This window comes from Eptatretus burgeri, chromosome 1, assembly GCF_056783735.1.
Source record: "Eptatretus burgeri isolate ZD-2024b chromosome 1, Ebu_testis_v1, whole genome shotgun sequence".
Classification (NCBI taxonomy): Eukaryota; Metazoa; Chordata; class Myxini; order Myxiniformes; family Myxinidae; genus Eptatretus; species Eptatretus burgeri.
The window spans coordinates 156609338-156625700 of record NC_140961.1 but is presented as its reverse complement, the minus strand read 5'-3'; the positions used below and the strand labels follow the sequence as shown (position 1 = coordinate 156625700).

General features: G+C 32.2%; 1 protein-coding gene across 1 annotated transcript in view; it reads right to left on the bottom strand.

Annotated features, from left to right (window-relative positions):
• Positions 1-251: 251 nt before the first annotated feature.
• The window catches only part of LOC147035826 (extracellular calcium-sensing receptor-like), a 95134-nt gene continuing 79022 nt past the window's right edge, over positions 252-16363 (bottom strand). The window contains exon 4 of the mRNA XM_085869692.1: positions 252-1204. Within this exon, the coding sequence (XP_085725818.1) occupies positions 252-1204 (953 nt within the window). The remainder of the gene's footprint in view (positions 1205-16363) is intronic.

Genomic DNA, 16363 nt, shown 5'->3' with positions numbered 1-16363 from the left:
TGATGTCCAGTTTAACATCTACTCGAGGAATGCCACACACATTGAAGAATCACCCTGCCTGCAAAACACCAGGATGGGTCATGATTCAAATCCAGAATAGGTGGCTTAGAGGTGAGTGTGCATACCTCTGTCCCATCCTGGAATCCCGAAATATGCAACAACAGCTTGGTAAGTTTAAATGCCAAAATAAATGAATTTTTAGTAAGGCACTTTATTGGGTCTATTTTTTGCCATATTTGCTTAAAATGAAGTCACAAGATAGAAATGCATAATACATTCAGAGAAGTAGTTGGCTTTCCTGTTACCTGCCATGATTGAAAGTTCGTAATAACAGCACATGTACCATTGTCCCATGGGCCTTGACCAGGAACACATTGTTGCAAATCATGTAAAGCATGAGCAACAGCATACGTAGCTGTGTACACATAGTACGTCACTCTCATGTGAGACATGTCAGTGAATTGTGTCTCAACATTACGTAAATCTTCAAGGCAAGTACAGTTCTTGAGTTTTGTTGAAATAATCCAGGAACAATTGAACATCATTTCCCAGAATTCCAAAAGAAATACATTTTCAAAACATTCCACATTGCAGCAATCATTGTGAAATTTAGCTGGATTAGTTTTCCATAAAATGGACTTGCTGGTATTTTCACTGGATGAAACACCATCATTCCTATCGTTTTCGTCGATATTATTTGCATCTCCCCCATCACATTCAGTATATAATACAATATCGTGTGAAAATGTCCTGTTACTTGGAGTCATAGTAAGCTTTGTATGATTTTTGTTTAATTCATGTTTAACACTGAGGAAACTTGAACCAGATTTGCATTTAATTCTTGTTTTTATATGTGCAATATTAAAAATAGTCTTTTTGTGTTTTTGCCTTGATGTTTCAAATATATTTTGATCAATGTCTTTGTTAGGTTTGTAAAGTTCATTGTTGAAGAATGGCCGGATAGTGACTAGAAATTGATAAAAACCAGGAATTGAACCACGTTGGAGAGAAAAACCAATGCTCCCTTGAAATATGTGAGCAAGTCGTTCAGAAGCAAATGGTTGGAACGTTGCCCAATCTTCACTAGCAATCCATATCTTTCCTGTGATGTTTCTTTTCCAAAGCTCTTCAACAAATGGACGGAATCTCCTCACTGAACTGAATACAACAATCACTGATACTTTGGCTCTTTCAACAATTTCACCTGCATGAAAGAGTTTTTTTCATAATGAACAAGCAAAAAAGATAAAATATGATAACCTCCGTTGTTTTAGTAATTTTTCTTTGTGGACTTAAAGGGCTAGCCTGTATTTATATACAACTAAAATTGCCGATAGTCTTCCAGTCGGCCATCTTTGATCAGATCACAAAATATTGTGAGGTGCATGTGTACGCCATCTCGTACTGTGCTTGTGCCAAGTTAGAAAAAAAAATCGGACTATGCGTGTATGAGAAATTGTTGGGAATACATTTCCTGAACAAAATGGCCACCATTCACCCATCTTGGATCTGATCGCGAAAAAAAATGACGTGCATATGTAAGTCATGATTCATTATCCAGGTTCGAAGTTTGAACAACATCGGAAAATACATGTCCGAGAAATGGTTGAGGACACAAGAAAACAAGGAAATCAGACACAGGTGGATGCCTTTCAGCTGATCATGCCTGTGCCACATCAACACCACACCAATTTATCAACCCCAGATCAAAATAAGAAAATGCAAAATGTTTTCTTTTTTTAAAATTAAGTATATTTTGTGTTTTTTTGAAGTTTTGAAAAAAAAATTCCCCCATCTGAGATGGCATGGGCTTGGGTAAAAAAGACACAACATCAACCACACAACACCCCTTGATGAGACCCCAACCAACAGCACTCCATACACATGCATACAATCACCCATCAATGCTCAAGGTACCTAAAAGTCCAGCCAACCTCCCCATACCCCTCGATCTCCATAACTTCCAACTACCTATCGAATTCAAATTTAAACTTATCCACTGTTGCTGCCACTACCTTTCCAGGGAGACAATTTAATGCATCATCTACTATCTGAAAAAAGTCCCCTGCCTTACTGCCGTCTTAACTCTCCTCTTCTTGACTCTCAGGCTTTGGCCCCTGGTCCGATCACTGTCTACTCTGTTGAATAATCTGCGCTTACTTTATCTACACCTTTCATAATCTTAAACATCTCTGGCTTATCTCCTCATTACCACCACATTTCTAATATAAAAAGTCCTGTCTCCTTCAGCCGCTCCTCATTGCTGAGTCTAGCTAGGCTCATAATCAATCTAGTTGCTTTAGCTGAGCCCTCTCTATGGCATCTTTGTCCTTCCTGAGTTGTGGTGAACAAAATTGCACACAATATTCCAGATGTGGCCTTACCAAATTCCTCTACAATGTGAAGTCCATTTCTTTTGATTTAACAATGATTCCCCTCTGAATACAACCTAAAATCATGTTTGCATTACATATACAGTAGCTCTCTCACTGTGCTGCCTGCTTACCTCCCGCATCTATTCCCACCCCTAAATCCTTCTCCTGTGTGACACACTCCAAAATTACCCCTTGCATCCTGTAATCTCTATTTTCATGTTCTTTCCCATCCCCAACAACTTACACTTGCTCAGGTTAAATTACATCTGCCAAATCTTTCATCAAATCTATGCAAGTATCAATACTTTCCTGAATCTGATCACCACCCCCTCTCATATCCACCTTACCTCCAAGATTTGTGTCATCTGCAAATTTGGAAAGCTGACCCTTCACCCCATTATCCAAATTATTGCTTTTAATAATGAACAGTACTGGTCGGGGTACTGATCCCTGAGGTACCCCATGAATTACATCCTCCCAGCAAGACATCCTGCCACTCACAGCCACTCTTTGCTTCCTATCATGAAGCCAGTTTTCAATCCAAATAGCTGCCTGAGCAACCACTCTATATGTCCTCACTTTGGCTAACAACCTCTGATGTGGTACCTTATCAAATGCCTTCTTAAATTCTAAATTATACAATGTCCAATGCTTTTCCATCATTCACCCAATCAGGCACTGCTTCATATAGCTCAAAATATTTGTGAGACAATAACTACCTTTGGTAAACCCATGCTGACTACCTTTAATTAGTTTGTATATATTCAAATGGTTCATCTGGTCCCTAATCAATGTCTCCAACATCTTCCCCACAACTGAATTCAAACTAACAGGTCTATAGTTTCCCAATTCTTCTCTGGATCCTTTCTTGAATAATGGTCTTACATTTTCTACTCTCCAATCCTCTGGTACCTCTCCTGACTCCAGTAAGCTAATGAAAATATCTGATAACATCTCGCTTACCTGCTCAGCCACTTCTCTCAATACTCTCGGGTGCATATTATCTGGATCCTGAGACTTTTCTACTCTTCGATTTCCGAGCTGCTCCTTTCTTTCATCCACTCCAAACTGGATCTTCTGCAAAAGCCATTCCTCACCTCCTCGCTAGACACTCTCAGCTATTGGAAATTCTCCAACTGTTCTTGTGTAAAAGTTGAAGAAATATACCTGTTTAACTAGAACGGGCACACAGTAGAGTGCATACCTTCGCCAATGCTACATTTTGCCACCCCCCCAGAAACCGTTAATTGTGAGGGTATTTAATCCCAAACCACATCTGCCATCTCATATGAGTAGGGTGAATATACTGGTTCTGGCTCACTTTTCCCCATGCAAATGAATGGGGGATTTTCAGCGATTCATATTTTTTTCCCTAAAAATAAACCCCCTTTTTATCCCAAGGTATATTTATTTGTCTCCCCTTTTAACCTGGGGACACTTTTTTTTTTCAAATAATCCATACAAGAAGATAAAGATTTGTTAAAGGTGATTCTAAAGAAATATCTAAAACGTCTAAGCCTCGGGACACTCTTTATCAAATAACCGATGCATATTGTTTAGCTCACTCATTGAACATATAAAGATTTGTTCATTCTCAAATTCCTTCAATAGTTTAATTTTCTTTGCACAATAATCCCCATCTAAAATATTGAAAAACAAAACATTTGAATCTTTATATTTTTTAAGATACCCCTTTTGTGCCATTACGAAATTATAAACTTCTCTTAATGCTCTTGTTTGACCACCTCCTGAGCCACATACTATCATTTTGAGATTATAGTAAATTGATTTTTCATTGTTCAATTGATAACCATCAAAGTTTTCAGTCCATTCAAGGATATTCATTTTTTTTCTTTACATCCTCTAACTTACTACTTTTTAAATTGATTCGTTTATTTGTTTTATTTACCTTTGTTTTAGTTATTTTTTCAATAAGACTTATTTGATATTTTTCACATTCATTATGTTTTCCATTTATATACCAAGAATGAGATTTTCTCCACTCTTTAGTTTGATTAATACTTGGTTTGACCATTTATATATTGGAAAAAAAACGTGGCGGTAGCCATTAAAAAACCCTAACCCATCTTCCCATCGTAAAAACACAATCTATTCTATTCACTCTATCATACAATATCCATATGGAACACAATCTATTCCATTATCTAAAATAAATCTCTTATCATCAAAGGCTCCTAATGCCTTTTTATTTACTTCTTCACTATATATGTTATGTTTATAACTTCTTATTGTATTCATTTTCCTATATTCTTCTTTCTTATTCATCAAACAATTATAATAATTTCTAAAAGTTATTGATTTCTTTATTACATATTTCTTTATTCCCTTTAACCTCTTATCAATCTGATCACCATACTTATAAGCATATGCCTTTGCTCTCAATCCAAGAAACTCACTCATTACTTTTCCACCCAACTCATCCTTAAACTTACCAATAACGTTTTCATTCTTTTTGGAAAATAACTCACTCTTCTTGCTGAAATTACTTGTATCATATACTCCAATATTTTTCTTCATATCTTTAGAAACATCATCAGTTTTTATATCTAGGATAAAACTATCAGTGTCCATATACAACAATGAAACATTTTCACCATACTCTTTCTTCAAGTCATTATACAAATAATCATACATCAATATCTTTGATAAATCAAGAACTGCTGTTCCAATATAAATTGGTTTATCCATTACAATACTTTCCTTTTTCATATGAATTGCAGAAAAGTTCTCTGAAAAAACCTCTTCTCTCTCAAAACTTGGTTTATTTATCAATCTCGAAGCTTCTTTCCAAGATGTTGCGAATCTAATGTTTTGCCTGTTTCTAACATTTTCCATAGTCTTTCCAAATACAGCATTATTCATTAATTTATAAAAGTCCCCTTCAAATTTTACTTTTGTATTTGCTCTCATATCTGTATTGAATTGAATATACTTTTTCACCCAAGGACTTTGTTTAAATTTTAAAACTCTATGAATTTTAGCGACTCTCAATCCTTCTCTCAAAAACTGTTTTCAGCTTCTCTGATGCAAAACATATCCCTCTTTATCATAGAATGTTGTTAATAACTTTTCTGTTGATTTGCCTTTAATATTAAAACTTTTATGATAATCACTGAACCATTCTTTCTTTGGGGTTTCTTTCTCACATGCAAAAGGAAGGTCTTTATGCTTATTATGAAGATCACTCGGGTACCTCAAATCAACTTCAAAATAATAACCTTTTTCTTCGTCATTCAATTCCTCTTGAGAAGAAATAACAATATTTATCAAAGCCTTTTCATAATCCTTTTCTTCCACCCACTCTAATTTACCATAAGGCAGAGATTGAGACATTGCCCATCCATACAAATTATAAGCATCAAAATACATCAAATAATTACTATCTTTTTCACTATCATAATTTGGAAGATATTTATTATTTGCTTTAGCATATTTTTTTGAACATACTTGTGATATTCCACCTCTCTTGGACTTCTCAATCATCAAACGCATATCAACATCACTGATTAAATCTATATCTTGTTTTGTCAGTTTCAACATTGCACTCCAAGCTAAACCAGGAGCTGTGAAATAGTGGGCAGGATCTAATCCATAACAATTTTTATTATGACAGAGTGATCTAAAAGCTTCAAACACATCAGCTAACAATAAAACATCTGTTTTTAGATATAAATCATGATATTCTCAAAGGTTCTCTATCTTAAATATTTTCCATATTTCTTGTGCGTGTTTATATTCCTTATCACTTATCTCTTCTTCATAAAGGTTATTATAGAAACTTTCTTTTGAAGGAAGTTGTGTTTCTTTAAATCTCATAAATGAATCCAAATAATCATAAGGATAAATTCCCTTACTTGTAAGAATTTTCTCTTTACTTTGAATTTCATTCCTTGTTTGAATTTCCTCTCTCGTGAGAATTCCTTCTTTAATCAGAATTTCATCTTTAATCAGAATTTCCTCTTGAGTTAGAATTTCATTCATTGTTCGAATTTTCTTTATAATTAGAATTTCATCTTCAGTTAGAATTTCTTCATTAATTTCCTCATTAATTAGAATTTCCTCTTTACTTTGAATTCCCTCTTTAATCTGAATTTCCTCTTTAGTGAGAATTTCCTCTTTTGGAAAGAATCAATTAAGATTTGGAAAAGAGTCCGTGGAGCTTAGATTTGATGCTAGGTAGGCTAGTGGTGTTCCCATAAACTTGTAAGAATCTAGAAACCTAAAACGAGTTAAAGGTTTTGTGAATATCATTTTTGTAAATGAAATATACTTTTGACTTGTGTTTGTTATGGCAGAAATATTCCCTGGTGTTTTTGAAAGTTCATTTATAAATAGATGTGTATCATAATTGGCGCTGTTGTGAAGAAAGACTGGAATAAAAGAAGGTAATTTATAATTAAGATTACAACAGGAATGAGCGGGACCTCTATATTTACCAGTAAGATGACAATGATCCCTAACTTTAGACTCCTTAATTTCCCCCTCACAATTATGACAGATATTGTTCTTTCTAAATTCGAATTTTTCTTCTTTGGTTAATTTCATCGGTTCATTTGTTTCTTTCATTAATTTAGTGAGTCTTATACAATCCTTTTCTAACCGTTTTACAAACTTTTGTGAAGCTTTTTTTCCACTATAATGTTCAAGTTTGTTATACTTTTCCAAAACAGATGATTTGATATAATAACAGAAACCACATGGAATATGTTTTTGATATTTATTTGTATATGATTCTTTTGGATTAGGAGAAGCAGTATTTATCTTTTTAAGCATACACTCAAAATCAGCGTATATCACAAATGGGTGCATGATAGATTTATTATAATCTTCAAAAGAAATCTTTTCACCAGGTTTAGGCATTGTAATTACAGCTGATTTATGATTACTACAATATTTTGAATGTTGTTCTAATCGTTCTTTTGTATGAAATGAATTGACATCGCTTACAAGGATATATTTTGTTTGCTGTTCTGAATACCTGAGAAGAGATTAATCTTGATAAATTATTGATGTATGTATAATGTGAATTCTTTCCATCACTAAAATATAAAAGATCAATGTGTGTTTCTTCATTTTTATCGTTGTTTGAAATTTTTAATATTTAAATTTGTTTGTATTCGTTAATCCATATACATTAATAGAAAGATTATTCTTTTTCTCAAATTTAGGAATATCTGTTAGTGGCATTGGGAATTTAAAATCTTTAATGTCCAAGGTATTCTCATATTTCATATATTGTTTTACTCTTTCTGAATTACATTTTGGTGGATGAAAGTGAGCAAGAACAGACCAGAGAAAACATTTATTATCATTGTTCTTAATATTAACAACTGCCTTCTTTAGTTTTATTTCTTTTGGTAATTCAATATAAGAAGAAGCTTTAAGAGGGTTTGATTTTAGAATGTGTATATCTAAAAAGATGATTTTTTTAAATATTGAATCCACTTCCTACCACTGTATTATCAACATCCTCCTCTTGTTTTGATAGTTCTTCATAAACCCCACTATTCAAAAAATCTTGAAATGATGTTATAAAATGAAGATCTGTTCTCATATAAGGAGTTTGTTCTTCATCTTGTCTTTTCATATTCATTTTCACTCCCATATAAAAATTTAAAGTTTTCATTTCTTTTAATGTCTTTTTAATAAATTTTTAACATCAGGTTTCACTATTTCAATTGATTCAGCTATTGATGATGGACCAGGTTCTCCAAATTGAAAAATCCTTATTTTTATATGCCCTTTAAATGCCCCATCAGTGTTTTCAATATAATAGTCTCCCTTTACTTTAAACTCATTTTTCTTGTGTTTTTGTGATTGAATATGTCTATTATAACTACTCTTCAAAACATCATTTGAGTAGATATCACAATGTTTTCTTTCCAACTCAAGAGGAGATATTTTATGAAATAGATTAAATGTGTGTTTGTTGGTTCGGAGGTGTTTTCTATAATGTTTATATTTGTGATTACAAACATCGCAGAATGTTGTATTCACCATATTTAAATAATAAATCTTTGCTAAAACTAAAATTTTCTTGATGAAAATTTCGTTTATTTTACAGGTGAATCTGTGCTTAAAACCATTTTATCCTCCAACTTTTTCACTTAATAAATACAATGTTTCAAGACACAAAAGACAAGTTTCAATCAATCTCTTCATTTGTTAAAGATACTGAGAAATATGTCAAGGATGTAAAATTGACCAAAGATAAATATAACAACTATTGGATAAAAACAATTATGGTAAATAATATGAGTTCTTATATTTCCTTCAGTGGAAGGGCTTTTAGTATACCTGGTAGAACATCAATTAAAGTATCTCTAATAAAAGTTTCTCCTCTCCTTCTGGTAATATATTCAAAACTAGAAAAAGCAATGAAACAAGAAAAAGTATCAAAAAACAAATACCTTATGGATGAAGCTTTAGAAAGAAAAGATAGGACCATCTGTAATATGCAAGGAGAAATTTGTATTTTTTTCAACAACCCTAAAGATGTAAATCCTGATGAAATAAAGGATGTTAATATATCAGGTGAAATGACATTTCGTTCAATAGTAGTTAACGATCATTTTAAAATTACCTTTAATATAAAAAAAATGTTGTTGTTGAACCTGGTAATGAAAAAAAGTATATTGATATCGATGGTAATATTATTAAATATGAGTCAATATACAACTGAAAGTATAGATGAATTTCAGTTTAAGTAAAGTTTTACTTTATAAATATGCTAGACTTTCCTGATTCTCCATATGACAAATTTGAGAATTGTCCTGCATGTGAAAGACGGGGGTTAAACACAGAGTCAAAAGCCTATAAACAATGTATATTCAGTGATTATCTTCTAATTAATGACAATAAAAAATATAAAAAGGAAAATAATTCTTTTAGATTTACACCAAAAATGAATTACTTTACAAGATTGATTAGAGAAATGAATGTAAAGTAAGAGGGTGACAACACACCTTTCCTTACAAGGGAAGAAACTGAACGTATTAGAGAAATGTTCAAAGGATTGTTGTGATATATTATTCATGGATGTAATTTTCAGGGAAATATCAACACAAGATATTGCATAAATAAAATAATGGATTATCTTGAAATTAAACCTGAACTTAGGATAAAATATAGAGTTTCTAAAAAAGCCAATAATAAATTAAATAACCTGTTTTCCAAATATATAAATGAATGATTTTTTACGAATTTGGGAAAATAAGATAAAATTTAACAACCATAAAAATCTCCCAAATTCATTAAGATGTCTCATAGTTGGTTCAAGTGGATGTGGAAAAACCTGCTTACTTTTAAAGATGCTCCTCACTCCCAACTTTTTAGATTATGATAATTTAATAATTTTCACAAAGTCGAGTTTTCCACCAGAGTATCAACGACTCTCACAAGGTTTTAATGCTGGTCTTCAAAAAGAAGATATAATCGGTTTATTTAAACTTCAAAAAAACCTAAATGATGATAACATTGAAGATATAATACAACTATTTTGTGATACACAGAGATGTAAAAATAAATCAAATCCGATAACTTGTATTCTTAGTGATAATACGGATGATATACCGTCTCCCCAAGATTTGGATAAATCAAAAAAGAACCTCGTTATCTTTGATGATTGTGTTAATGAGAGAAACCAAACGGTAATTGACAGCTACTACACAAGAGGGAGACATTCTTCTTGTTATTGTATTTATATTAGTCAATCGTACTTTCAACTTCCTCGTCGTTCCATCAGAAACAATGCTAATACTTTTATTTTATTCAAGTTAAATTCAATAGATATCAATAATTTTTGGAGAGATAATTGTTCTACATTATGTTGTAAAAAGAAATTTGAGGATTACATGAAGCACACGACTGAAAAATATAAATATATTGTTGTGAAACAAGATGAGATAATAAGGGATATATTTTTTGTTTTATAAACAATTGCATATATAAATGACAACTATTATTGTAAATCTTGTGGGTAAATCTGCTTCTGGAAAAAACTTTCATAAATCAAGGTTCTTGTGTAGTACAAATGAGAATATTGTTAATTTACTTGAAAAACACCCCGTGATACGCATTGTATCAACAACAACTAGAGCAATAAGACCTGGAGAAGTAAAAGATGAAGATTATCACTATATTTCAGTGGAGGAACATATGCGATTGAGGAATGAAGGACAAATATTTGAGGAGGTTTCTCTTGGTACAACAAAATATTCACATTGTGAGAGTGAGTTAAGGAAACTAAAATCTGGTGGTCTTGGGATATTAGAAACTAATCCATAAGGAACGAGACAAATTATTAAACATCTGAGCGGAGTGAAGATTTTATCATTCGGTTTTGATGTTGATGAAGAAACTCAATGCAAACGTATGAAAAGCAGAGATGCAAGTATTAGTGAAGAAGAAATTACAACTCGCATTAATGTTAATAAAGAATTTGATGAAATATTTAAAGAAAAGGATTTATTTGAACACATCTACTTGAATGATGAAGAAAAGGAAAATTTCCCTATTGATCTTTACAATTCATTAAATGATATTTTTCAATAAATAAATGGATGCAAAAGAAAGAGCAAGAAGATTTAAGGAACATCAAGAGTTGGTTTCAAAAGTTGTAAAACAGCAGGAAGACATAAAGAAGAAACGCAGACAGAAACTAACGGGCGAAGAAGCATTTGAAAGAAAACAAGATAAATTTTTTAAACCACTTTTAAAAACTTCCCAAGAAAAAATGAAAGATGTTTCCACAGTTCCCACAGTAGAATATACTCCTAAAAAACTTCAAATGTAAAAAGATTTTGATCAAATGACGGAGGAAGAATTAGAGCATTTCGGAGAATTAGAATATGATGGTGAAGGTTTATTTCAACAACTGGAAGAGATTAATCGACCCCCTGATTATATTGTGAATGCTCTTCAAAACAATGAATATTGAGCGGATTCAAAAACCAAAGCAGGACTCATTCCAACAGAACAACAAGCAATATTTCATCTTGTTCAAGAAAAGGTATTGATATTTAATGATGAATTAAGGTTCTTGGGTTCTGCTCAACCCCCTGTTAAACTAACTCTGAGATTAATGTTTCTTCTCACAAAAGATGGAAGACAAGGTTCAACTGTGAGGGATGAATCAAAGTATATTGATAAACCATTGGATATGAAAAATAATGATGATAGAGTGTACATTGATCTGCTGAACACTCTAAATTATAGGGTTAGTATTTCTAGTAAAAGTAGGAAAAATGAGAAGGAGAAACACATTATTCAGGCTTTAAGTATCCTTGGTTCAGGTATTAGTTTTCTTCCAAATGACTCATCACAATTAGTTAATAGACTGTTATTGTTGTAAGGTAGTAAGAAGGCTGGAAATAACAATTGTTTTAATGAAGCATCAGCCATTTTAGACCAGTTGATGAACATGAAAATAATTAATAAATGTCAATATAAAGACATTTTATCTCATATTAAATAAGATGAGAAGCACAATCCTGAGTTTTAATTTCACAACAAGCGACCACACATCTTCATTCCCATACCCACTACAACTTGACCCAACAAAAGAATATGAGGCATCTTTATTGTCCATGGAAACTTATAATACCATATTTCATATAACTGATAAAAATGACAAGTTTAGTTATAATCCCGGAAGTGGATACAAAATGATAACAGTCTCACCCGGAGCATATGAGATTTCTCAAATAACTTCCAAAATTGCTCGTCTTATGAAAGAACAGGGTGATGAACCAAAAAATATTGTTATAGACATTCAAAAACATACTTCAAAATCAACGATTAAAGTTAAAAATAACTACAAGGTTGATTTCACAATTGATAATTCATTTAGAGAATTATTGGGTTTCTCCTCAAAAAAGATTGAAACTAATGGGACGTTTTACAGTGATAATGTCATTCAAATATCCTCAGGAATAAATGCGTGTGTTAATTCACTGTGATTTGATTGATGGTGCTTATAATGATGGAAAAAAAAACAAATGCAATATTTTCATTCAGCGCATACTCAACCCCAATTGGTTATAAATTCAATATGGAACCTAAAAATTTGGTTTATCTCCCTGTGTCAGGAAAAACCATACACAGAGTAAATTTTGGGATAACCGACCAAGATAATCGTGTGATTTCTTTTAATGGAGAAGTTATATCCATCAGAATTCACCTACATGAAGTTTTCCAATAAATAAATACGATGGTTATTGTGAGGAAACACGAGTTGGGAAAATATAAAATAATTACAGGGAATGGGATGTTCCTTTCCCCATACTACAAGGGTGAAGGTATGTATCTTGGTAGAGGATACTATAAACCTAAGAGACAAAGGGGTGTTGGACATCAATTTAGAGGAGATGGGAAAATTGATACTCTAATGGGTATTGGTTCAACTATTCCAAAACATAAAGATCTAATTGGTTCAACTGCTTCTGCTGTGGGAAATGTAGCAGGTGCTGCAAAGAGCATAAAAGATGCCCAGAAGGAATCTCATAAATTACAAGCAATAAAAGAAATTAAGAAACGCAAAACTCAGTTGTCCCCCCAAGAACGACAGAAAATAATTCAAATACTTGGATCAGGGTTTCAAAAGTTTTAACATCTTTTTTCCTAAATAAATACAAGTATGGAAGCAATTGATAGTATCTATGATTTGGATGATACTATTATTATCTCAAACTCCACTAAAAAAGAAGATTACTTCAAGGTAAATGCAATAACTGGAACAGACTGGAATACGAATGGTACAAAAAGTTTTGAAATAAATAATCAACAAGCCTATTTGAATCTCTCCGAAAGTTTCTTGTTGTGTAAATTTAAAATTCACTAAAGCTGGGAATAACACAAACGCTACACTTGCAAATGATTTCTTCTGGAAAATGTTTGATAGTGTGCGTTTGTATATTGGAACACAAGAAGTTGAAGCGGTTGATTATGTCTCTGCTGTATCTGAAATGATGAAATTTACACTCTATACATTCAGTGATAGAATGGGAAAGGGGTCTGTCGAAGGTTTTATTCCTGATATGTCAACGGGAACAAACACAGACCCTGGATATACTCAAAGGAAAGGAATGTATAATGATGATACAAAAGCAGAAAATAGTTTTACTGTGGCAGTACCTCTTAAAGGTATATTTGGATTTTGTGATCATGATAAAGTTCTGTATGGTCTTAAAATTAGATTTAAACTACAAAGGAATGATAATGAAAATAGATTGCTTTTTGGTGTTGGTAGTGCTTTTGGTGAACAGAATAAATTTGTAATTGAGGAGATGAGTTGGTATATCAGTGAATATACTCCTAATCTTAAAACAGAAGAGATGTTGAATCGAAGACTTAACTCAAAGAAACCACTCAGTGTATCATACCTCAAAAGAAGATGTCAACACGTTAAACTCAACCAAACTACTTACACGTGGAATTTGGGTGTTCTGGAAGGAAAGCCACAATATCTGTGGAACATTTTTAAAAAGCCAGATGGTGATACTGCGACTGATAAGAATAATGCATTGAGTGATAATGCTAAGGTGAAACAACTTCGCGTTTCTCTAGATGGAACATTTTATCCATGAGATAGATTGTAAATTAATTGGGAAAAAATGATTTTGCTGAAGCATAAAAGTCTTACCAAAAGGTGTGTGAAAGTAATGGAAATAAAGAACCTATTTTGGATATGACAGCATTTAAAAGTTTGTATACAATCTATGCGTTTGACCTGAGCGCTCAAAAGGAAACTATAAAGTCTAATCGAGTGGATACTTCCCTATACATTGAAAGAGGAGAGAGTGAAGAAGTTGAGACATATTGTTTGCTTTTGGAAGAAACAGAATTACAGATTAATACAGATAATGGTGTGATGATTAGTCTCACAGAATTTTTTGTTAAATAAATGAGTGGCAAAGTATCAACTGGGGTACATGTTAATGAAATCAATCTTCATAAACTATCATCTTGTGTTCAAAATCAAAAGCCTTGTATGATTAACGTTAATACAATTCAGAGAAAAGGAGCAGTAAGAATTGATGTTTTGCTCACAAGAGAACAGGTTAAAATCTTGAATGACACTGGCTCACTTAAAATTAAAATGACAAAACCAATGTTGAAAAAATATTCAATAAGAGAGACGAGTGGAGGATTTCTCCCATTTCTAATTCCTTTATTTGCTGGTTTAAGTGCGGTTGGAGCATTGATGGGTGGTATTTCAACAGCGGTGAAAACTGCCAACGAAAGGAAGGCTCAACTCCAGGCTCAAAAAGAATTGGAAAGACATAACAAAGAGTTGGAGAAACAAATTAGTGGAAGTGGTGTTATTGTAGATTTTGCTGAAAAACTTGAAGGTCTGCCTGATAAAGTGAGATTGTTAGTTGGAGATATGCTTTCTTCTCTAGCACAAGCAGGTGTAAAATTAACGAAAAGAGGTAATGGATTATATCTTTCTAATAAATAAATGAGCATTGATGAGTGTTTTAAAGAATTTAGAAAGAATAAAACATCAAATTTACAACTTGTCAAATATTGCAAGAAATTAAAAATTCATCATGTGGTTATTTGTATGAGAGATGAATTAACAAATGTGCCGAAACATACAAAGAATATTATTATGAACTTAGAAGATAATAATGGGAACGGTTCTCATTGGGTTTGTATTTTTAATAGTCAAGACAAACATTATTTTGATAGATTTGGTCTTCCACCACCTGTTGAAGTCATAAAATTCTTACAGAATGGTGTTTATCAAACATTTCAAGTCCAAGAATTAAATTCTAAGTGTTGTGGTCAATTATGTCTATATGTGTTATTTCAACTCAACAAAAAAAAAAATTTTTATGATATTATTTTTAATCTAATATAAATGACTTATGTTGGTAAAGATGGTTCTATCTTTGGTGTATCTCAAGAACTGGATATTGATTTATCAAATTATTACACAAAGGCACAGGCTGAACGACATAAATATAATATAACCAAAAATATTAACATGAAAAATGCTTATAAATTAAAAAATTATCCAAGCCCGACTGACGCGAATGACTTGGTGAGATTAAGCGATTTATCACAATATATATCCTTAAATAAAACAGCCGTGTATTCCAAAGATACAGAAGTGTTGATATTATCTCCAGGTCATACAGAATTCACAGTTCGAATTAAAATAAATGTTTATGAAGAAGGGCGTATCGTTTGTATGAGAATAGAACAATGGGGGTATGATATAAATGATTTAGGGTATAATTGGTCATTTAAAATTAACCTCGAAGACCTGGAACAATTAAATCAGTCTCGTAAGGAAGAATATTATCCACTTGGTATCGAGAATGAGTTTGTGGGGCCACGATTAGTAAACAACAAATAAAATAATTTAATAAGGGTAAATATAATAATGGTTTTGCCCTTGTTTATATCATGAAAACAGAAAAAAACAGGATTATATATAATAAGTAAGGAAATACAAAATGATTTAACCATGGGAAGATGGGGAGGTGTTTCGTGCCATAATTTTATTCTTACATATATTTCTAATACATAAATGACAGCAAGAAGGCTTCAAGAAAATTATCATTTCTGTGTCCAAGCATACCTTCAAGAAAAGGGTATTCGGTATTTTAATAAATATGTTCTTCAACATAAGAATGAGGTATTTTCAATAAAAGATTGGCATTATGCTGATGTTGATAAACCGACAACTTTAGATTTAATTAGAATGTTAAATAATGAAAAAATTATAAAGTTAAGAAAAGGCAAGGCTCTTTTAGAAATTCAAAAGAAATTTTATTGGTTTCCTGTTGTAAAAAAAAATATTTTGGATACAGGAATAACAAGAAATCCTGATGAATATATGTATGATATTCTATGGGGTGTAAGCGATTCAAGGATAATAAGGGATGAGGTAGGAGTTGAAGAAGAGAGGGAAGAGGAGGAAATGGAGAAGAGAGAAGGAGGAGAGGGAGAAGAAA